Source organism: Taudactylus pleione, unplaced genomic scaffold, assembly GCF_031769625.1.
Source record: "Taudactylus pleione unplaced genomic scaffold, aTauple2 ptg000885l, whole genome shotgun sequence".
Classification (NCBI taxonomy): domain Eukaryota; kingdom Metazoa; phylum Chordata; class Amphibia; order Anura; family Myobatrachidae; genus Taudactylus; species Taudactylus pleione.
The window spans coordinates 1,412,154-1,436,625 of NW_028285286.1; the positions used below are offsets into that span (position 1 = coordinate 1,412,154).

The 24,472-nt window shown below is 50.1% G+C and overlaps 1 protein-coding gene across 1 annotated transcript in view; it reads right to left on the bottom strand.

Annotated features, from left to right (window-relative positions):
* The window catches only part of LOC148474183 (neural-cadherin-like), a 143,588-nt gene extending 119,715 nt beyond the window's left edge, over window positions 1-23,873 (bottom strand). Inside the window, exon 1 of the mRNA XM_088458988.1 lies at window positions 22,793-23,873. Coding sequence (XP_088315114.1) covers window positions 22,793-23,873 — 1,081 coding nt within the window. The remainder of the gene's footprint in view (window positions 1-22,792) is intronic.
* Window positions 23,874-24,472: the final 599 nt, after the last annotated feature.

Consider the following 24,472-nt stretch of genomic DNA (forward strand, 5'->3'; position numbering starts at 1 on the left):
TCATTACTCTGGGGGCGTGCTCAGCACTCCCACAGATGCTTGGCTGCCTTCAGGTTCTTACTCCTTAAGATGTAGGTGTTGTGTGCGACACCACTCCACTCTACCCCTGCAGGACACTGTGGCCGGCGGGTGGAGTGGTGGGAAAGTCCCCGATGAGCGGGACTGTCCCGCCCAAAGTGGGACAGTTGGGAGGTAGACGGACATGCAGGACCGCTCTACACCTAATAATCTTCCTCTGACCCACAGCAGGTCATCACCCCAGTCTCCTCACTGTGGAACATGTAATATATCAGTGGTGACTGAGGTCAGAAGACAGAAACGCTTCTACAGAACAAGTAACCGGGACAGACCAGAAATCACCGGCAGAGTGGAGCTACAAATATGTGGCAAAATAGCAAATATCCAGTGATTATTACCACAAATGAATTTATTAAAAGGCCTGTAATAAGATCGCTGCTTATTAAATAAACCCCTACAACTTGCAATAGAGTTTCTGCCCACGAGATTTTGGCATAATAAAATAAATTATTTATCAACCTCCCGATCTGGCCATTGCAAGAGCGTTTAAAACCGTTTATCGGCTAACTCTCCTGCATCCATACTATCCAATGATCGGCTGATCTGCCTGATAATTGGATAGTATGTAGCCGGCTTTAATAATCATAAGTTATTGGAATTTCTCATCTTTCACCAAATATTAAAGCTGATCAGCTGAGCGTTGTCTATGTGTAGGCTTATCATCCCTTTCATTCGGGACACATATGAATTATACAGATTCTGTGGCTGGCTGACTTCAAGTCTCTATTTTACCTGGTTTTAATCAGCCACAGAACCTGTGTAAATCACGTTCCCCGAATTAAAGGGATGCTCTAGCCAGGTGATCTATGTGCTGTTATTCTTCAGTAAATAAAGTATTATTTTGGCAATGCTCCTTTATAGTGAGTTCTGAAGCCATTTCATAGAGCAAAGTCTGCATAAGACCTAGTGGGGTCCCCTTCCCATTTGTCAAAAATAACTCACAATAATGGAATAGAACAGTGATTCTCAACTCCAGTCTGCAAGTACCCCCTAACAAGTACTCCCCTTGTGGTTGTGCAGCAAGGTTATTATTTTTTAAGGGGGTGTGACCACGCCTCCCACAATTAGGCCACGTCCCCATCCCCTCGGCCCGGGACAGCTCTCTACGGCCCTGTCCCAAGGTGGGACTGATTCTTTTCACTTGTGACTGTGAGAAAACCTGGAAAACATGCACTGCCAGAGTTCCCTGAGTACTGGAGTTGAAAATCCTGGGCTATGGGCAGTACACACTAGACGATGTACCGACCTCATTAGCGACAGGACCCGGTGGGGTGCCGGCATTGATAAGTGTGTGCACACTTGCCGATGCTGGGAGTGATTGCGCAACAGCCGGGGCCATGCTGCATTCGCCAGCATGGCTCCTGCTGCCGAACGCGGGAGCGCACATCGTCAGCGTCACTGCGGGTACACACTGCCCAATGTGGACGATATGTCGTCCGATCCGCCGGATTGCACGACATATCGTTTAGTGTGTGCCCGGCGAAAGAGTGCTCTGTGCCACTCAGTGCCCTCTAGGCCCTAGGTTGTGCAATAGATGAGCAGCCTCAGCAATGAAACAATTTGCAAATCCTACCCCAATACAACAGCCAGAAACTCTCTGGGCCTGTCTCACTCATTACTATGCCCAGCACAAAACAGGAGCATTCAGTACAGAATTAACCACCATGTAAACTTAATCAGTTTCTGCATGTTTACACCTAAGGGGATCCCCGCCAGAGCTGCAGATTACCTTCCTATAGTCACACACAGTATTATATCTGTAGGCACGCCAAGCGCGCCTGCAAACTCCCAGACTTACAGTACTAGACTGATAGAAGTAAGTGACTAGCCCAGGTGTAGGGAACGGATCAGCCAGTCACCCACACCTGGGAACCAGCCACATCTTTCCCAGGTGTAGGGAACGGATCAGCCAGTCACCCACACCTGGGAACCAGTCACATCTTTCCCAGGTGTAGGGAACGGATCAGCCAGTCACCCACACCTGGGAACCAGCCACATCTTTCCCAGGTGTAGGGAACGGATCAGCCAGTCACCCACACCTGGGAACCAGCCACATCTTTCCCAGGTGTAGGGAACGGATCAGCCAGTCACCTACACCTGGGAACCAGCCACATCTTTCCCAGGTGTAGGGAACGGATCAGCCAGTCACCCACACCTGGGAACCAGCCACATCTTTCCCAGGTGTAGGGAACGGATCAGCCAGTCACCTACACCTGGGAACCAGCCACATCTTTCCCAGGTGTAGGGAACGGATCAGCCAGTCACCTACACCTGGGAACCAGCCACATCTTTCCCAGGTGTAGGGAACGGATCAGCCAGTCACCCACACCTGGGAACCAGCCACATCTTTCCCAGGTGTAGGGAACGGATCAGCCAGTCACCCACACCTGGGAACCAGCCACATCTTTCCCAGGTGTAGGGAACGGATCAGCCAGTCACCTACACCTGGGAACCAGCCACATCTTTCCCAGGTGTAGGGAACGGATCAGCCAGTCACCCACACCTGGGAACCAGCCACATCTTTCCCAGGTGTAGGGAACGGATCAGCCAGTCACCTACACCTGGGAACCAGCCACATCTTAATTCTTCTTTTTTTTTTCTGAAAAGTTACCAAATTTTAAGCAATTTAAATGGCATTTTAGGATGCGCCTGTGTTTGTCTGCAATGCATGGATTTGAGTTCCTTCTAAATAGCGGGAGGCTGTGTGCGTGCAAACAAATCTCTATTGTGCAGGTTCTCTTAACTAGACTTTAAAGCTACTGTACACATATCTACCTACCATCTAAATGTTACTATCCTGCAGATTCCCCTGTCCGGAACCACAGGACCTGTCCTAGCAGCCCAGTCTCCTGACTTTATATTATATGGTATGTTTCACTGAGGCATATGCATGGAAGACAGTACAATAATCATGATGAGAATATAATAAAACGAGTTGGTTGCTCAGTAGCCGCCGGTTCAAATTTCGGCGCCGGAAGGCCGAACTCTTCTCCCCTTAATCCTAACCCTCCTTTAGCTGTGCCTGGCCCTAACCTCCCCCCCGGTGGTGCCTAACCCTAACCTCCCCCCCGGTGGTGCCTAACCCTAACCCTCCCCTGCCCGTACACTAAACCTAACTTTCCTGAGAGGGTTCCTAACCCTAACCCCACCATCCTGTAGCCTAACCCTAACCCTCCCCGGGGGGGTGCCTAACCATAATCTCCCCCCGCGTGTGCCTAAACCTAACCACCCTATCCCCGGGGAAACTGTGTTACTGACTGGCATCCACACGTTCGGGATTCCATTGTTCAGTATGCAGATGTCAGTAACCTGATCTCATTTGGGATAGCGGCATCAGCATTTTGCTGGCGGCTGAGATTCTGGCGTCGGTATATCGGCGGCCGGCATCCTGTCCGCTTGAATTTTAACTACATCCCAATAATACAAATCACAACAAGCAAATACATTATATATATATATATATATATATATATACACACATATACATACACACATTATATATAATATATACTTTAAGTAAAACAAAACTTAGGGAGCCTATAAGCCCCTCGCAGTGACTGCCTCTTCCTGGCCCAGGACATTGGTTACGACAATGAAGGAACAGTACAGAACAAACCCATACACTGATTATATTGTAGTATTACATCATTGCTATGTGGAGTTAAAAAGTAACAAACCCTTAAACACTTTGCCCACCCCTGCTAACACCCAGCGAGACACTGTTTAGCCACACACACATATACAAGGCAAGGCCCTGTGGGCAGCGCCGTAGCTGCCCACTGGCACAGGCATCTGGCTTGCAGGGTGCCTGGAACGGCATCCTGTAGCCGGTAGCACTACTGTAGAGCTGCCTGGAGCCTCCATGGAAGCATACTTCCTAGAGCCGGGGGCCCTGCCCCTTAGGTGTGATGTCATGATGTCACAGGTTAAGGGGCCAGGACCGGTACAGGGTGGCATAAAGCCCTGGTCTGGCCCTGCTTAAAACGCACCTGCTTTCGCCTGCCACCTTCACTGAATCCACACAGATGCAGACAGTCCAAACAGGTACATTGCGCCCCACTGGTACCCGGCCCAGTCTCTAAAGTTTGCCCGTGCATTCAGTTTCCAGCCATCTTCCAAATCTCTGCCCTGCGCTATACTAGGTAGCAAGTGATGTAATAACCCCTATTACTGCAGCTCTGGTCACAACAAAACGTCTATGCTGGAGGTGCCCAGCAACAAAGAGTCAGTGGGCCGCCCGTCATAGGATCTACGGCAAACCCACTGGTGCACGGCACAGACCTCCGGTGCAGTGACTATTGTTTCCTCAGCACAAGGACAGGGAGAGAGAGAGAGAGAGAGAGAGAGAGAGAGAGAGAGAGAGAGAGAGAGAGAGAGAGAGAGAGAGATGGACACAGAAGGAGGCAGTCCGATACATACTCCTTCCCTTGTGTACATACGTGCGGCAAATTGACCAAGGACTGGGACGCCCACTTTTAGCGTCTGTACCTGCAGTAACACCGATATGTGCGTCCTATGGCAGGTGCATTCTCTCTTGTAACGCAGGTGCCGTAGGAGTTTTTAGGAATATTTGCGAATACGCAGTTGCAAAAAAATCGTCCGACTACAACATCGGCATCGTGTGCGGCCCCTGAATCAGTGAGTGTTGGCACAGATGGTACACGGCAATAACTAATAGAAAAGAGAAACTGCGAGCTCTGAGGACAGATAATGTGGGAGAGACAGGAAATAAAAAACCTCGGGCAAATCATGTTCTACTTTACTAATATATATATTATATATATATATATATATACACACACATATATATATAGTTAGTATATTATTATTGTATTTATGCATTTGAAGCATGATCTGCTTGTCCTGTGTGCAGGGCCGACAAGAGCCGCGGCAGGCCCGGGTGACAGGGGGCGTGGCCTAATCACAGGAGGCGTTGCCACACCCCGCTGCGCGCTGGGAGGGGGCACTGTGAGTCCCTCAGCCCGGCGCACAGCCAATTGGGGGCGCGAACAGCATGTGCTGGGCTGGGAATTTGTACCCGCTCCCCCCCCCCTCTCGGCATCCCCGCCTGTGTGCATGACAGCCACCAGATTGTGCAATATCCAACCGTATTGTACTCTATGGTCAAAACCAGATGCAGCTACATGTAGCGAATTTTGCGCATACTGAACCTGCGTGGTAGGCTGCGTATCTCATCTCAGTCGTGTCTATGCAGCCACTAGAATGGGCATTTGTGGCTGGTATCAACAGTGTATGCAAGAGAAGTGTCTTGTGGGTATGTCGTGTTGTAATACATACACAAAACCAGGGTTACACATTATTCCGAGTTGTGTGTATGCATTGTGGACGCCTAATTCAGACTGATCTACTGCACCTAGCATCGGGAAAGTGTAAAGCTGCATACACATGTAAAGATTACGGGGGTCATTCAGACCCACTCGCGAGCGGCAGTACGCTCGCAAGTGGGTTGATGTTCCCCACTGCGCATGCGCACGACGGAGGGAGCTCCGTCATGCGCATGCGCGAGACCCGGCGAGCGACGGGCTTTCCATCGCTCGGGGTCTCGCACCAAAGGGGGCGTGCTGTCGATGTTGATTGACAGCACGCCCCCTTTGGTGGGCGTGCCGGGGGCGTGCCTGCCAGACGGAGGCGTTCCCATGGGAACACCTACCGTCTGAAGCCGGCCCCACTGACATCACTAGTGATGTCAGTGGGAGTGATTTTGGCTCTGATAGAGCCAAAATCACTCCAGGGCTTGCGGCTGGGAAACCCGACCGCAGGGTTTCCCTCGCAAGTCCGATGGTCGCGATGGTCAAGACCATCGCGACCATCTTTTTGCACGCTCGTATATGCTGTGGGTGGTGACCCACAGCTATACGAGCATCCAGGAGGATGCTCCATTTTAATGGAGGAGGGCCCTGATTCAGAGCGAGCGGTCTGGTCAGAGCGTCCGGCTCTGAATCAGGGCCTATTTCTCCAACCAGCCAACTAGTTGATTGGTTGGAATGAAAATCTGGTAACATATGGGAGTAACTGACAATCAGCAATTTGCTCCCAAACGCTGGAAAATGGACAAAAACTGTTGTTTGAACAAATTGTTTAGATCAAACATTTAACAAACTTGTCTGACGCCATTTTCATCTGTTTTCTGGCATTTAGGAGCAAATTGCTGATCATCAGTTACTCCCATACATTACCAGATTTTCATTCCAGTCAATCAACTAGTTGGATGGGTGGACAGGAAATCTTTGCGTGTGTATGCAGCTTAAGCCAACTCTTCCTGATTGTCAGGGAGACTCCCTAAAATAGCAGCAATCTCCATGATTGCACCTTACCCCTCATTATATAGCTGTTATATAAGAAAAACCATTGAGATATACATTCAAATGGGATCATTAGTATCATTCCCTGCATTGGGTATAGGGCACAATGATCCCTATGGCTTTTCTGAAAAGTATCAGTGTGTTTTCATCAACAAATAGATCTTACTAACTGCTTTGGGGCTCGGTTACATGTGGATGTAAGTCAGTATTATGACACGGCCCTCAGATGTAGCAGTACACGCCCATCACATGTATGACACGGCCCTCAGATGTAGCAGTACACGCCCATCACATGTATGACACGCCTCTCAGATGTAGCAGTACACGCCCATTACATGTATGACACGCCTCTCAGATGTAGCAGTACACGCCCATCACATGTATGACACGCCTCTCAGATGTAGCAGTACACGCCCATTACATGTATGACACGCCTCTCAGATGTAGCAGTACACGCCCATCACATGTATGACACGCCTCTCAGATGTAGCAGGACACGCCCACTTTACCATCGCGCTCATAGGTGCTGCTTTCACAATCTCCTTGCAATGCTTTTTTTAAAAGTAGGCATGTATGGTGTAAGTGCCAGTGATAATGACACCCAGGGGTGGCGCGGTGCGGTAAGCGGGGTAAGCATTGCAGGAGAGCGCTGACCGGCTATTTCTGTTGCTGCTCCTGTTAAACTTTATAACTGGCAGGAAGCTTCGCCGATTCCCCGGGTCTCCCTACCCTGATCCTCCCTGGCCACAAATGCCTCTTCTGTTCTGTCCCAGCCTCCTCTTCTCCTATTATTTTATTAATGAAGCTTACTATTATTGTATTTATTAAATTTTGATATATAGCGCAACATATTCCATTGCGCTTTATAATACCTCAGTGTAAAAGGGTCCCTGAAAAATAACTAAGGTCAAGTGACCCAGCAATTCAACCCAGGTAGCTACCAGGGTGGGACCATGGATGGACCCGAGTAATGGTGCAGTGTAAACGGTGCAACCCGGGTTATCTGACCTGGGTCATGCCTAAAATGAGCTGATTGGTGGTTGTGGAGCATTCACCTCCCACTTTTTATGACCTCACAGGTTTAGCAGGGCAGATCTGAGTTCAGTGTGAACGGGCTGCCCTGGGAGTAACCCAGATCGAAGGTGCAGTGTAAATGGGTCTGACCAGGGTTGGAAGTTGGAACCATGTCCAAAAACTCAGGTCGGACCTGGGTTTTTGGTGGAAAAGAGGTATTACTGGAAACATTAATACCCCTTTTCCACCTAAATTCCGGGTCTGACCCGGAGTTGGAACAAAGGGCCTGATTCAGACCCACTCGCGAGCGGCTGTCCGCTCGCAAGTGGGTCGATGTTCTGGACTGAGCATGCGCACGACGGAGGGAGCTCCGTCGTGCACATGCGCCAGACGCGACGAGCGAAGGAAAGTCCTTCGCTCGTTGTGTCTGATCAAAGGGGGCGTGCTGTCGATGTTGATTGACAGCACGCCCCCTTTGGTAGGCGTGCCGGGGGCGTGCCTCCCTGACGGGGGCACTCCCACGGGAACGCCTCCCGTCAGAAGCCGGCCCACTGACATCACTAGTGATGTCAGTGGGAGTGATTTTGGCTCTGATAGAGCCAAAATCACTCCGGAGCTTGCGGTTGAAAACCTCAACCGCAGGCTCCGGCTCGCAGTTTCGATGGTCGCGATGGTCAAGACCATCGCGGCCATCAAACTGCACGCTCGTATAGCCTGTGGGTGGTGACCCACAGCTATACGAGCGTCCAGGAGGACGCTCCATTTTCATGGAGGCCGGCCCTCATTCAGAGCTTGCGCTCTGCTCAGAGCGTACGGCTCTGAATGAGGGCAAAAGTTCCTATCCGGATCAGACCCGGAATTTTGCTGGCGCCGACTCGGGATATTCCCGAGTCAGCGCCGCTCACACCGCAGTTGGGTCTGCATAGACCCGGCTTTTGCGGAGTGAAAGTGGTCTCTTGGAGATGACGTCATCTCCAAGCGCCACTGAAGCCGGACCAATCGGCCGGCTAGCAGCGCACTCCAGGTCATCGTGACCCGGAGTGCGCTGGTTTCACGGGCTACGTCCATGTAAAACCCTGCTAGTTACCTGGGTTGGATTGCCGGGTCACTCGACCCTGCGATCCAACTCTCTCCCCTTTTACACCAGGGAGTTGCCCGGGTTAACCCTTCAAAAACCCGGGTTTTAGCTCCGGTGTAAAAGGGGTATATTAGAACAAAACTGGGGAATAACAGACAGACATATAGGTAGGAAGGCCCTGGTCACAAGCTTACAATCTATAGGGTGCCACTTTATATCATACACAAATAGGACTAGGGAAACTATATCATTTTTTGAATATATTTATTTTACCTATAATCCATTCTGATTGTAAATGATGTCATGCCTACACTAACTGCCTGTACAGTTGATCTTAAAGATTCAATGAATGGCGATTCGCTTATAGTAACTATCATAAATGAAAACATATATTCAAAAACAAGGAGGGCGCAAATTTATAGTTTGCAAGGGGGTGCTGCACCAGCCCTAATGATACCTTTATTCACACATTGTCCCTTCCGTGAACGAGCCACAAAGCCTAAGCAAGATTTTAGTCAACTTAAATCAAACCTCCTTCTCTAGAGAACCTTTAGAATACTGTTGGCTGGTGTGAAATTAGAACCTTATTAAATGTTGCATGAAATTGTTAGTAAGTGGAACTAATTCATAGAGCTGCACCCGGCAGGTCGTTAGCATTGTATGAAGCCACAGAAATTCTACCATGCCGCTGAATTTTGGCTCAAAATTGCTGTTTGCTCCGATTCACACCAATTATCTGGATCCCATCTCTGATCTGGAATCTCCGCGTCAGCACAACACGGCGAGTGAGAGCCAGGAAGGGGGCTTAAAAGTGCCTCTTTTTATTTTAGTTTTTAGTGTCGGCGTATAAAGCTTCGCTTGAAATATAATAGCGACTAGGTTCTTGCATCATTGGCTCTGCACAAGTCATCAATTCCCAAAATAATGCACATTGTATACTTTGTAATGGAGCAGTTTTATTAAGTGAGTGTTTATTGAGAGTGTTCAGGATTGTTTTGGTCTGTACTTGTTCTTTCCAGGGCCATAGGGAGGGGAGAGCGATTGGAACCCCTGCATAGGGCACAAGGCCAAGAGGGCAGGACTGTCGCTGCCACAATGGCACGCTTCTCAGGCTTGTGGGGTGCCTAGAAGGGCACCCTGCAGCCTGGAGAGGCGTTCGTGGTAGATCCATAGGATGCACCTTGACGCAAACCTACCTGGCTGATCCCAACCAAGTCGACTCTATGTGATGTCACATGTCCTGCTGGAAGGGGACAATTGAGACCAGCACAGGCCAAGGAAGTGCCTTGCTGATTCCTTTGACTTCTTAGTTTCTAATCCTGATTTGGAAGATGCACCTATAGAACAAACATTAAGTGACAGTGTCACGATCCGATGCTAGGAATTCCTCTGTGGAGGACATGGAGTCAAGGGGTTAGGATGACTAAGAGACAGCTAGGAGACAGTGAGGGAAGTGACACTGCTAGTATCCTCAATTAAAGGTCAAACCCAGGTGTTGGCTAGACCGATCCAGAGGCGCGGAGTCTAACCCACTCGGTGGTCTTCACCAGTGATCCCTCCTATTGGGATTTGGGTTTTCGCTGCACCAAGTGAGCAGGTCATGGCCCTCTGGTTAGGTACCTGGAAGTGACGAGGAGACTAGGGAAAGGAACTGAAATAATGAATGGAATGGTGCACTGGTATGCTTTATGAAACATTCCAGGACTCAGAGGCAGGATACACCAAGAAGTGACACAGGAGATCCAAGTACAAACTAGTTGAGAGTGACTAGGAATAATGGAAGGTTAGGTACTGATGCTTTAGGTAACTCAGAAGATCTGGACGCAGGGTAGTGTAAAGGAAGCTCAGGAATCCAGACACAGAGAGACACTGGGTGTACAGTGGACCCAGACGCAGGGTAGTGTGAAGACACTCTGTAGATTCAGTCTCGGGATACAAGTAATTGTGCAGGGAACTCAGACGCTGGTAAAGAACTTCTTACACTGTAGATAGTCACAGAAAACAAGTAATTGTGCAGGCAAATTAAGAAGCTGGTGAATGAACTTGTTACACTGTAGATAGTTTCGGAATACACGGAATTGTGCAGGGAACACAGACACTGAAGAATGAACTTGATGCACTGCAGATACCATCGTGGGGATAAGGGAAGGTGCTTTGTGAATCCAGACGCAGGGAAAGCTACAGAAACTAGTGCTTGGTAATGGTACAGGAGAAGACACAGGAAACTGGTAAATGAGCCAGAGCTGAATAAACACAGGAGGAAAAACTGAAGCAAAACTTGAGATTAAACAAAGTAAGACACTAGAAATCCAGAAGCGGATATGCTCAGGAAGACACAGGTGACTGAGACGCGAGCTGGCTCCAATAATACTAAGGAGTCAGACACAGCCTAGCCATGGGATACGCTAAAAAAGTAACCTAGAGCCTGGAACAAAAACTGGCATCGTAGTCACTGGGAAAGCGAAGTTAAACAGCAACTTCCTGTTCCTGGAGTCAGGCCAAAGTCCCCTAGGTAGCATGTCATTGGATCAGAGGACCAGCTGAGTGACCGCAGGACTACCATTGGGAGAGACTAGTCAGATGATACGGACCAACATGGCCGCCACCCCGGGAAGCACGCACGGAAGCCCTAGCAGACCCCGGGGAGAATACTCAGCCACCACTCACCTCCACTCCCAGCGACTGAACACCTAAGCCCAAGGACGCTGGCGCGGAGGTGATTAGCGACCGATCCCAGGCCGCATCCTGACAGTGATGGAAACAATTCCACTTGTCATCATGACCAGCTTCAGTTCCAGAACAATCAACATTACATCATCATCACCTCATCAGTAAGAGCAACAAAAATAGCAAGTTGATACCGAGATGAATGCAAGGGATTGCTGCCGCATTGCATGCATGGAAAAAAATGCTAATATTTGCCCATATGCATAGTTGTGCGCAGTTGTGAGCGGAAACACCCCTATCCATACGCTTTTGGTATTCCACCCAACATTGTCAGAGTTCCCTTTATACGTTTAAAAACTGTATTTTAAACTTCCAGACAATTCTGCATAGCCCATAATTCCTTAAACTACAGTAGCTCACTAAACATTTCATACATGAAAACTCCCCGTTACAAGCGAAGGGTAATTGCTCTGTAACTGGAAAGTGCTTCGGATATATATAATTATTCAACTTTAGTCCCTAGCTCTTCAAGTACAATTTCCATTTGTATTGCTGGAACTTCCATATGGTGTGTGCCTCTGCCAAACAAGACTATGATGATTTTCCATATATTGAATCAGATCACCTTTCCATACTCTGTTCTCTGGTAGCCTTGAATGACCCTTGGTGCACATCAGGCCCGGCGACAGGTGGGGGACGGGACTAGGGGCACAACTGTACTGGGTCCTGAGATCCTAGGGGGGCCTGGGGTGTAACTATTGTCTCTGCAGTGATCAGCAGGGTGCAGGCATGTACGGGGCTCCTACTGATGCCGATCACTGCAGCATAAACGCAGACGGTTTGAGGTCTGTAGGGTTGAGGAACCACGGAAGGTGCGGCCAGAAGACATAAAATAAGGTAAGCGTGGGGGCTGGAGGGACGGAAAGGGTCTCGGGATGGAGGGACAGAAGGAGGGTTAGGGCTGGAGAGACATAGTGGGACTGGATAAACACAAGGTGGATGAAGCTCAAGGACGGCGGTTCAAATCCCGGCAGCGGCAGCCTGACACAGGTGGAAATCCCAAACGTCAGAAGGTAAGTATAAACCTATTCTACCCCCTAACCCTAACCCTCCCTTATGGGTGCCTAACCCTAACCCCCCCCCCCTTCTCCTAGCCTGACCCTAACCTCCCGGGGGTGCCTAACCCTAAGTCCCCCCCGGGACCCCTAAACCTAACCCTCCCCCCCGCGCAGCTGTCCGCACCCATCATCCCTTCCATCGGGATGCCAGGCGCTGGTATCCCGTCGCAGGTAAAATGACAGGCGTCGAGATTTCGACGTTTGTCATTTAACCCTCGCCGGGATTCAGCAGTCGGGAAGCCGGCGGTCGGCATTGCGTCCGTCGGCTTCCCAACTGTTTTCCTCAAGGACCTGTACCTGCCAGAGACCTGGGGGTGGGAGGGCCCTAAAAAGATAGGTGTACAGGGTGCCATGATTTCTCTAGCTGGCCCTGGTACACATACTACACACTTCCTAAATTGAGGATATATACGAGTTGTGCTTCTAAGAAGCAGCTGCTGGGAATCAAGGGGGTTTTTTTTTACACTTATTATGTATTTGCTTAATGGCAGCTGTATCTAGTTGTGTGGATGCTATATGTTTTTATCGGTGTGTAGTTACTAGTTATGAGACCGCCGGAGGTAAGTATCCACGTAGCCGGGGATGGGGAGGTTAGGTTGAGGGACCTCCTGGTAGGGTTAGGCACCTCTCCCGGGGAGGGTTAGGCTAGGGGAAGGGGGGGGTTAGGTTTAGGCACTAAGGGCGGAGGTTAGGGTTAGGCACCTCCCCCAGGGAGGGTTAGGCTAGGGGAAGGGGGTGTTAGGTTTAGGCACTAAGGGCGGAGGTTAGGGTTAGGCACCTCCCCCAGGGAGGGTTAGGCTAGGGGAAGGGGGGGTTGGGTTTAGGGTAAGGCACCCCCCCGGGAGGGTTAGTGGGGAGGGGGTTAGGTTTAGGGTGCGGGGAGGGGGGGTTAGGTTTAGGCACTAACTGGGGGAGGTTAGGGTTAGACACCCCTAAAGGTAAGTTAGGGTTAGGGAGAGGAAAGGGTTAGGGATAGTCTTATCTTACCTCCGCTGTCGGGATCTCCTCCATTGGGCTGCCGGCATCGGGATTTGAACCGCCGGGCTCACGTCCGGCGGTCAAACATAGTGATTCCATTTTTATCATCACTAGTTTACACAACTCCGCAAGTTTCTGAAAATAGTTTACCGAATGAAATTATATTTTGTGTGACTACGTCCCCAGAACACAAAACACAGATTGGTTTCATTGCAGAAAAGAAAGTTTGGCACCTGTACCTTTTTTCATTTTTAATGAATTCGATGAGGGTCAGAACCACTTTTCTGTGCTTCATTCCCACTGGCACGGTCATTGCTTCTTATCCTGTACAATGTAATTAGTGATGTGGGCAGGGGCGGTGCTAGAGTGTTCGGCGTCCCCGCTGCAAACTATATATTTGCGCCCACCTCAACTCCATCAGGGACAGGAAGACGGCCACGTGGAGTCAGGTAAGTACTGGGATCAGGTAAGTACTGGGGGGGGCACTACTTTAAGGGGCACAACTACAGGGGCACTACTTTAATGAGGCTCAACTACAGGGGGCACTGCATATGGGCACAAATACAGCAGGCGCTGCATATGGGCACAACTACAGGGTCACTACTACAGGGGGCATTGCACGAGGGGCACTACATAATGGACACTGCTACAGGGGGCATTGCATAAGGGGCACTGATACAGGGGCCCTGCATAATGGGCAATACTACATGGGGCATTGCATAAGGGGCACTGCTACAGGGGGCATTGCATAAGGGGCACTGCTACAGGGGGCATTGCATAAGGGGCACTGCTAGAGGGGGCATTGCATAAGGGGCACTAGTTCAGGGGGGCATTTCTTAAGGGGCACAACTACAGGGGCACTGTATAAGGGGCACTGACTTGATACACACAGTTTACAGGTTATAAGATATATTCACAATAATCTACTGCTACAGGGGGCATTGCTTAATGGGCATTGAATAAGGGGCACTGCTAGAGGGGGCATTGCATAAAGGGCATTGCTTAAGGGGCACTGCTAGAGGGGGCATTGCATAAGGAGCACTGCTACAGGGGGCATTGCATAAAGGGCATTGCATAAGGGGCACTGCTACAGGGGGCATTGTATAAGGGGCACTGCTATAGGGGGCATTGCAAAAGGGGTACTGCTACAGGTTGCATTGCATAAAGGGCATTACATAAGGGGCACTGCTACAGGGGGCATTGCAAAAGGGGCACTGTTACAGGGGGCATTGCAAAAGGGGCACTGCTACAGGGGGCATTGCATAAGGGGCACTGCTACAGGGGGCATTGCATAAGGGGCACTACTACAGGGGACATTGCATAAGGGGCACTGCTACAGGCAGGGGCAGGCTGGCAACTTTTAGCCTGGGGGGCAAATGCATGCAGGCGGCCCTGGCAGAGGAGTAGCGTGTAGCCAGGGTGCCTGGAGAACGTGCGTGCTACGGCGCCGCCCCCCCTCAAGTGTTTCAGGGAGGAGACGGGTCCATATGGGATTAATGTAAGGTAAAAATAAAGATATGGGGCAGCCCCCTGTCATAGTGCCCATATGCAGTGCCCCCATGTGCCACAGGAGATAACACCCTTATGCAGGCCTCCAGTAGTGCCCCCAGTAGTGATCCCCCCCTATGCAGTGCCCCTTGTGCCCCCAGTAGTGGTCCCCCCTGTTCAGTGCCCCTTGTGCCCCCAATAGTGGTACCCCCTATGCAGTGCCCCCAGTAGCAGTCCACCCCCCCATGCAGTGCCCCCAATAGTGGTAACCCTTATGCAATGTCCCTTAAATAGTGGCCCCAGTTGTAGTCTCCCCCCTATGCAGTACCCCCAGTATTGCCCTTTATATAGAGCCCCCAGCAGTGGTCCCTCGCAGTGCCCCCAGTGGTAGTCCCCTCCCCCTATGTAGTGCCCCTAGTAGTAGTCCCCTCCCCCCTATGCAGTGCCCCTAGTAGTAGTCCCCTCCCCTTGTAGTGCCCCCAGTAGTAGCCCCCCTTGTAGTGCCCCCAGTAGTAGTAGTCCCCTCCTTGTAGTGCCCCCAGTAGTAGTGGCCCCCCCCCCTTGTAGTGCCCCCAGTAGTAATCCACCCCCCTGGTAGTGCCCCCAGTAGTAATCCCCCCCTGGTAGTGCCAGTGCCACCATAGAAATCCCCCCCTGGTAGTGCCCCCATAGTAATCCCCCCCTGGTAGAACCCCCATAGTAATCCCCCCCTGGTAGTGCCCCCATAGTAATCCCCCCCTGGTAGTGCCCCCAGTAGTACCCCCCCCCCCTGTAGAGAGAGACTTAATAAAAAAAAAAAAACACTTACCTGAAACTCACGCTCCTGGTCCCGACGCTTCCACCGGCTCCTCTGGCCGCTTTGCATTATGGGAGAGACGTCGTCATGAAGACGTCTCTCCCATTACCCACTGCGGGAGCCGGAAGATGGCTCCCGCAGTGGGAGCAACAGCAGCCGATGAGAGTCTTCCAGACTCTCAGCGGCTGCTGATTACAGCAAACACACAGCTGCCTGTGTGTTTGTGCTGTGTAGCGCTGACCGGACGCTGCGGCCCGGGGGGCATATGGCACCCTGCCCCCCGGCCCAGCCCGCCACTGGCTACAAGGGGCATTGCGTAAGGGGCACTGCTACAGGGGGTACTGCATAAGGGGCACTGCTACAGGGGGCATTGCATAAGGGGCACTGCTACATGGGGCATCGCATAAGGGGCACTGCTACAGGAGGCATTGCTACAGGAGGCCCTGCATAATGGGCACTGCTACAGGAGGCACTGCTACAGGGGGCACTGCATAAGGGGCACTGCATAATGGGCACTGCTACAGGGGGCATTGCATAAGGGGCACTACTACAGGGGGGCACTGCATAAGGGACACTACTACAGGGGGCATTGCATAAGGGGCACTAGTACAGGGGGGCATTGCATAAGGGGCACAACTACAGGGGGCACTGTATAAGGGGCACTGACTTGATACATGCAGTTTACAGGTTATAAGATATGTTCACAATAATCTGTCTTGAGCTGAGGTGAGAGACTGGCAGGAGCGGTGAGGAGGGTTGGTGAAGTAGATCGGTCAGGGTGGGATGTAATGGGCATTACTGTGTGGCATAATGTGTAAGGGGCATTACTGTATGGCACAATGTGCTATTAGGGGTATAACTTAGTGTGGCATAATGTGTTATAAAGGGAAATACTGTGTGGTATTATGTGTTGTAAGGGGCATTACGGTGTGGCATAATTTGTTATAAAAACATTACTGTGTCATTATGTGTTATACGTGGCATTACTGTGTGGCATAATGTGTAAGGAGCATTATGGTGTGGCATAATGTGTTATAGGGCTATTAAGGTGTGGCATAATGTGCTATAGGGGCATTACTGTGTTGCATAATGTGTTATAAAGGGCATTACTTAGTGTGTGATAATGTGTAAGGGACATTACTGTATCTTGAAACCACACACCTTAAACGTCGTCTTTGGGTGTGTTTGTTTTTTGGGCCGGGGGGAGGCGCTTGAAACTTTTTTGGCAGGGGGAAGCAAAATGTATAGTTATGCCACTGTACGCTCAGATAGCAGGCAGCGGAGAGGGCGCCTTTCCAGCCCGGCACCCCCCTGCAATGCTGACCCTGCGGACTGCATTGTGCCGGCCCCAGATGTGGGGTTGTCTGGGCGAACTTGCTTTCTTTTGCCAAACTTCGGCTTATTGTTTAGTGGTAAATGTTGGTCCTCACCATTTTTTAGGTTGAAGGGGGCAAACACATCAAAAAGTGTCTCATGTCCCTGTGATGTCATATGTTCCTTAGCATGTTGTATTCTAAGAAATATTGGTACATGCCACAAGGATGACTACATCCACTCTGTATAAGCAACAGGGACACTTATAAATACAAAGTAATATCTGGTATTCATTTTGAGCATCTTTAGACGCCATAATCGGTCGCTCCATCAGAACTTCCAGCAGCCCTATGGCAGGTGCAGATTGTACGACTGAATATGGCCTCCAACGTGACCGATTGATCGCCTGCATGCGTAAGCACTTCAGTGGCACGCCCCAGCGACACTCCCATAACACGCCCATAAGACGGACCCCACACTGCCCAGGAACATCCCGAACATTTCTGATAACGTGTCTCAATCGCAACTGCGCCTCTGAACGTACACACCACGTAACGCATGCGCCGTAATCGGTATATAATGCAGACTAAAATACAGACGCCGGAAGACCGAAGCCTCTGCATCCCAACAGGGGCTGGTAAGTGCCCTAACCATCCCCTGTCCCCCCCTAACCCCCTCTGCCCCTAGCCTAGCCCTCCCTGGGGGTTACCTAACCGTAAGTCCCCCCTTCCCCTAGTCTAACTCTCCCCAGGGGGTAATAATCGAACAGTGGTTCTGCACTCAAGTACCTTCTGTGGTGTGCTTGTGTTAGTATAATGTGGGTATAACTGTGTTAGTATAATGTGGGTATAACTGTGTTAGTATAATGTGGGTTGATGGATGTACACAATAAGGAGATCATTCAGACCCACTTGCAAGATGCGATTGCTCACTGGCCAAAAGGGGCCGGATATTTAAATTAAGTGCTCGCACTGCGTCGCGTAGGGACGCCCACTGTGTGCTAGCGAGCTACAACAAAGTGTGCTCGCAAGTGTCTGAAGACACCCCCTTGCCTGTCGCAAAACACACGTCATCTCCGGGAAATGTATGATTTATCGGGACCATCATGAGCCATCGGAGCTACTCGCAGCCCTTGGGGTTGCCTTTCCCCGCTGCAAGTACAGCGATCAGTGTGGGCTGAAATACATGCAGGTGACGTGTACAATGACGCTACTTTGCTAATTATGCACGCCCTTTAAAAGGCATTTTGGGGGACTGACACGCCTGCGTTCGCAACACCACTCCCCCGCTCACAAGCACCTTCCCCTGTTACCACCCACAAACTGCGCTGTCACTCAAAGCAGAGACCTGCTAGTGGCTTACGAGCTACCAAAATCAGATCGCAACGAATGGCTTGCACACGCGCACTGCGAATTATACGCATGTGCAGATGGGCAAAAATCGCTCACAGCGAGCGATCGTGCCTTAGCGAGCGGGTCTGAATCAGGTCCTAAGGGTGGTGTAAGTGGAAATGTAAGCCCCAAGGGAACTTCTTAATTGTTGGATTTATTTGCTGTTAGAGCATCTAAGTAAATAATTGGATGGATACAAAGAATACAATATAAAATATGAATATAATCAAGCAAAAAAAAAAAAAGGGAAAAATAAAGTTAAAAAAAACAAATTAAGGGCCTGATTCAGAGCCAGACGCTATTTGCGGTCGCTCGTCCAGAAAATAGGGGTGGCTATTCAAATGAACCGTTCGCTGTTTGCGGTCTGTTCACGCCTCTAGGTCTGAACGAGCGAACAAAACTTGCGGTCGTTTTTTGGGAAACTACGCCCCCTGGCCGCTCGCATCCTACGTCATGTCCGCTATTTATTAGATTAATCGAGTACATCGAACAGAGTATGAACTGCTCGCTATTCTTGTGGTTGGTTTTTGCTACCACAATCTTGCGAGCAGTTCTGGCTATAAAATAACCCAGTGACGTGGTCAATGACGCTGCTGGATTAATTATGCACACCCATAAAACGCCCGTTTTGACCTTTAAGCACGCCTGCGATCGGATCTCCACTCCCCGTTTTCAAGCACCTTCCCCTGTTACCACCCACATACGCCTCATCCTGTCACTCAAATTATCAGGCATTCGCTATTTTGCGAGCACATGAATTTCGGCCACACTGACTGGTTCTCGCATGCGTATAACGATCCGTACGCATGCGCAGTTGGGCAAACATCGCTCGGAGCGAACAAGCTGCCACTTACGAGTGGCTCTGAATCAGGCCCTAAATTCCTATGAATGATAATCATTCAATGGTGCTATTATATATAGAGTCTCAGTAAACATCCAGATGGAGCATAGGATATGATCAATCAAAGTCAATAGGTGAAACCACTGATGATGCAAACGCTTAATATCCAAATGTAGATCAGGTTTCTGATGGGGAATATATATGGAATGGTATGTCTGGATGGAGTTCAGATCTCAATCTGTCTTGAGCGTGTAAATCTGTATAAGGGATGCGGAAAAGACCTGCAGGGTCCCGCTGGTCTAAAGTACACTGTTGCGCAAATGTCGGTGTCCAGAGATGAGAAGAAATCTTCCCGGGGTAGTACGGTGACACTGCTGACTGCCTGGGAGTGCTCTCGACTGAGCGTCCTCCCTCAGGTGCTGACCTGCACCGCACACCGGAGGGGACAGCTGCCGAGTAGTACCTCCCCGGGGGGTGCCTAACCCTAACTACACCCTTCACGCATCCTAAACTTAACCCTCCCGGGAGGGGTGCCTACTCCTACCCCCCCCCTGATGGTGCCTAGCCCTAACCCTCCCCGGGGGGTACCAAGCCCTATGTCCCCCGTTCCCCTAGCCTAGCTCTCCCTGGCGGGTGCCTAATCCCAACCCCCCACCCCCTTTCCTGCACCCGCAACCTAACCCTCCTGGGGGGGTGCCTAACCCTACCCTCCCCCCCGGTGGTGCTTAACTCTAACCCCCCCTTCCCCTAGCCTAACCCTAACCCTCCCCAGGAGGTGGCTAGCCCTAATCTCCCCTGGGGGGTCCCTAAACCTAAGCCCCCCCCACGGCTAACGCTAACCTGTCCCTGCTTACCTTTATTCATGATGTAGGCTGTCGGGATTTCTGGGTCGGGCTAAAGATAGGCGTCAGTATTTCGACACCTCTCTTAACTCCCAAGTTGGGCTTTCCGCGTCGGGATTCTGGCAGCCGGCATTCTGGATGCCGGTAACATAACTACATCCCCATGCGCCATATGAATTTTTAGATTAATACAGGGCCAGCCCCAGGTTTACTAGCACCACGTGTGAGAAATGTTGGAACCCCCCCCAATCCAATAACATCCATAATTAGTACTGTACATAAAAAAATACATACAAAAAACATACGAGCTGATCCGAAGTCAGACGCAATGCCGATATCAGATGCAGCGGAGCGCTTTTTTTACTGCGGCACATGTGTTTAAGGAGCACCGCGCATGCGTCCCAGCTGTCTCCGTGCACAGTTACAGGTGTCATTTCAGTGAAGTGTATTGATAACACGTAAGACGTTCCTGGGTGGTGACAGGCATCTTAGCGCACGCATGGAGACGGTCCGTCTGACGGGCGTATTATGGGAGAGTCGTGGGCATGTTAGTCAGAATGGCTGCGTACACAGGGGCACTCACCGCTCACATAGGAGCCCACATTCCGGCACAGAAACTGCACTTACCACAGGGCTGGTGCAAGTTTTGATGGCGCGACCGGTGGTGGCACTTAAAGGCGCACCAATCTGTATTTCACCACCTACGGACGCTGCTAGTGGGCGTCTCAGTCCTGCTCATTCATATGCGGATTACTTTACTAATATGGCCGGCAGTTGCTGCCAGTCATTTGTCCTGGCGTCGGCCACACTGTGCCCCTTATGGGGTTGCACCCACGTGTGGCTGCTCTGCTGGAACGGCCCTTCGAGGCGGCTCTGGATTGTCACTCGTGCACAGCAGCAAAAAAAAAAAAAATCGCTCAACTTTGCGAACATCACCATTGTGCGCGACTCAGACCTAATGTATTTACCAGCTCCGTTGGACTGATGTGGTCAGTATGGTAGTTTTATCTCCTGGTAATCCCTCCGACTCCTATTAAAGAGAACATGTAGGTAATATGGGCCTGATTCAGAACCAATCGCTAAACTGCGAACGATCGCTGCCAAAAGGGGCCGGGCACGCAAATCCCGTGATCGCACTGTCTGGCTTAAGGACGCCCTCTATGTCTTAGAGAGCGACGGCAGTGAGCGTACGCAGGAGTATAAAGCCGCCCACCTTTCTCTCTTGGCACACGTCATCTCCAGGAAGTGTCTGATTAATCGGGAACATCGAGACCCATCGGAGCTGGACGCAGTACTTGAGGTAGCCCCTATCCCACCGCAAGCACTGCGATCACTGCAGGCTAAAAAAACAACCAAGCGACGTGTACAATGACGCAACTTTGCTAATTATGTACACCCATTATACTCCGTTTTGACGCTCAGACACGCCTGCGTTCGCACATCCACTCCCACGTTCACAAGCCCCTTTCCCTGTCACCACCCACAAACGGCACTGTCACTCCAGCGTCCAGGCTGTGTACTACGAGCGCACGATTACCGGCCGCAATGACTGGTTCGTGCATGCGTACTTCGAAACATGCGCAGATGTTCGATAATCGCCCTTAGCGAGCGTTCGCAACTTAGCGACCGGGTCTGAATCAGGCCCTATGTCTGTATATCTTTAAAGGATTATTCCGCCTAAAATGTAAATGTTACCCAGCTAGCAGAATGGTTGTAGTTTCATGCCATGAATGCTCGCAGCCCTGACAGTGCTGTGAAAGTTCTTACCCAGGAACTGACAGCTGGGAGAGGGGCAGCGTAAACCTGCGCTGCCCTGTCCAATCAGCAATTCTGCTAGACACTGACACAGCGCTGTTTGCAATTCAGCAGTCAATGCAGGGACAGAAAAACCCAATTACAGCATAAATGGGAGAGAGGAATTGGGGATCTCTGGCATGTCACCATCATGCTTCTGCTAGGGCTGGGTGAGGGCATGTCAGGTAAAATAATACATTCTGTAATAAACTGCAGGAACTGAGTATTATAGAGGATGCTTATTCCAGCTGAAAACATCCTCTTAGTGTGGTAGCTTATAAAGCAATGCAAGCAGTTAGGTGGTCTCTGAAAATAAAAGGAGATTACGCTGGTAATGTAAAGTGATGAAGAATAACATTTCTGTAGGATTAGGAGCCCACAATCTTATCTCATCCCGGATAGACATGTACTTCCCGCATGGATCCTTCTCAGAGCGAACCCTTTAGTGACCAAACAGCATGAAACATATGTACAGCACATATATACAGTTTATACAAATGCTGTCCAGCTATACAGCAGCAGAGGGGTTATTATAACAAGAACACAAAACACCTTGTGATAAAGTTGCTGTCTATAATCTGTTCCTGCATTTGCTTATTTTATAGTTATATTATCAATATTGCCATTAAAATTGTATTGATCCCTGGGATGAGGCTCGGAAGACAAACAGATGACTTTAGGATGTCATTTAAAATGATATTACTCCCTGCAGCTTAGAGAGTAGAAGGTAAATTGGATACAGAAGAGACCTATTAAAGTAAAATATGCATATTACTATCTGCAATCTGGTGAATGGGAAATTAATTAGAAGGATGTCATTGAAAAATAGAAATCTACTGACAATATATGAGAATCATGGCACAAGCCTACAACACATGTAGCAGATAAAAATGAGAATATATAGAAAGTCATCCAATAGATAAACACTATAATGTTATACGTTGTACCTCCGGATAATACCAACATTGGGTTACTATGTCAGGATGAGGCTGCTATGCTAGTAATAATTAGGAGGATTATGTGCCCCAGCAGCACCCCAAGCAGAGCCCCCACCCCCCAAATTCCCTTACCAGCTCCATCCAGCACTTTGATCAGGCACTCGTGGCTGTCAGCAGATTCCCTGTCCAGGGTCCTGATCACAGACACTTCCCCGCTCTCCCCGTTCACTGCAACGGGAGACTCTCCTGCAGACGGGGACACCAGTTGAAACCAGGGGGATGAGAAGTCTCTGTCCACCAGGGTTGTGATAATGGAACCAACGGTGGTATCCTCAGCGACGGACAGGGCAGAGAAGGACTCCGGGGCCACAGCTGACCTCTTCTGCCTGTACATCTCCAGGGAATAATCTTCTTTTTCAGGCACATAAAACTTCTTGACTCGTGGGCATATTTCCACTTCCAGGGGGTCACTGACCAGAGGGGGCTGCCCATGGTCTCTGGCAAAGATGGTCAGGTGGAGGGTCATCTTGAGGTTCAGGATGGACTCCACCAAGACCACCTGCCCAGTCTTGGGGATGACAAAGAAGTAGGAGCTGACAGGGTCTGCAAAGTAGAGCAGGTCTGCGTTGGTGCCCTGATCCCGGTCCTCCGCTCTCACACTGTACACCACAGACTTCAGCCCAGTGGTGTCATCCAGGCTGATCCTGGACTGGTTCCTGTGGGAGAACTGGGGTGCATTGTCATTGGTGTCCAGCACCTGTACAGTCACCAGGGCCAGGTCTGTGACTATGTGCTCTGGGGTGAGGCAAAGTTTGCAGCACAGCCCCAGCCTGAGCATGTACTTGGACTGCTCTTCCCTGTCCAGAACCTGGGCCGTTTTCAGGGACAGCTGGGAGTACCTGTGGTGGAAGTAGATCTCAAAGTAAGACCCCTTGTCCCCAATAAGCTGCAGGTGCCACTTTCTCCCCGCTACCTTGGAGCACCAGGGCTCTGGGCTGATTCTGTTAAGGTGGATGTTGACCCCGTTGACTTTAGTCCCTACTGGCCGGTTCTCCGGGACTGATCCTGAGAAGACAGGTCTCCTGTATCTGGCACCTTCACTCCAGGCAATGAGTAATGTCAGCAAAGCCACAAGTGAAGCTTTGCCGGTGCCCCACAGCAAGTTCGTCCTCCCCATCATCCCGGCAGGGAGCGCAGTGACTGCTCCAGACATCTGATGGGGTCCAGCTAGCAGTGTCCTCCTTGTAGGAAGACAGTTTGATGCAGACTGCTGAGGATTCGGAGAAGTCCCTGCAGTTCCCGATCCCACCTCTGGGTGGAGACTGATACAAGCTCATTGCTGCTCAGCGATGGATACAAGCTGTGTATATGTATATTGTAGGTAGGAGATGCTCTCATGCACAGTACCTGTGACAATGGTAACTAATGTGCGATTTTTAAATGCACAATGATATGCTGCACAGCTTGTTCAAGTCTGGGCACATTCACTAGATAAAAAAAAAAATGTATATAATTTATAGTCCCCATATTATATTCTCACTGTAACATGCATTGGAGAATCTCTGCATTTGTTTTCTGCACTCCATTTTATTTATAAAGTGACAATGTCAGTATGTCAGTAGTCTGGGGGGGGGGGTGACTAGAAAGCTGTCAGTGTTGTACAGAGGTAGGTAAACTTCTAAATATATGCATTGCATATCTGTAACAGAATGTTCTCTGTATTGAAAGCTGAACACTAGAATGATCTCTGTATTGCACAAATGTGACTGGAATGCTCCTTGTAGTGTATAGGTAATGAGCTGGGGGTGTCAC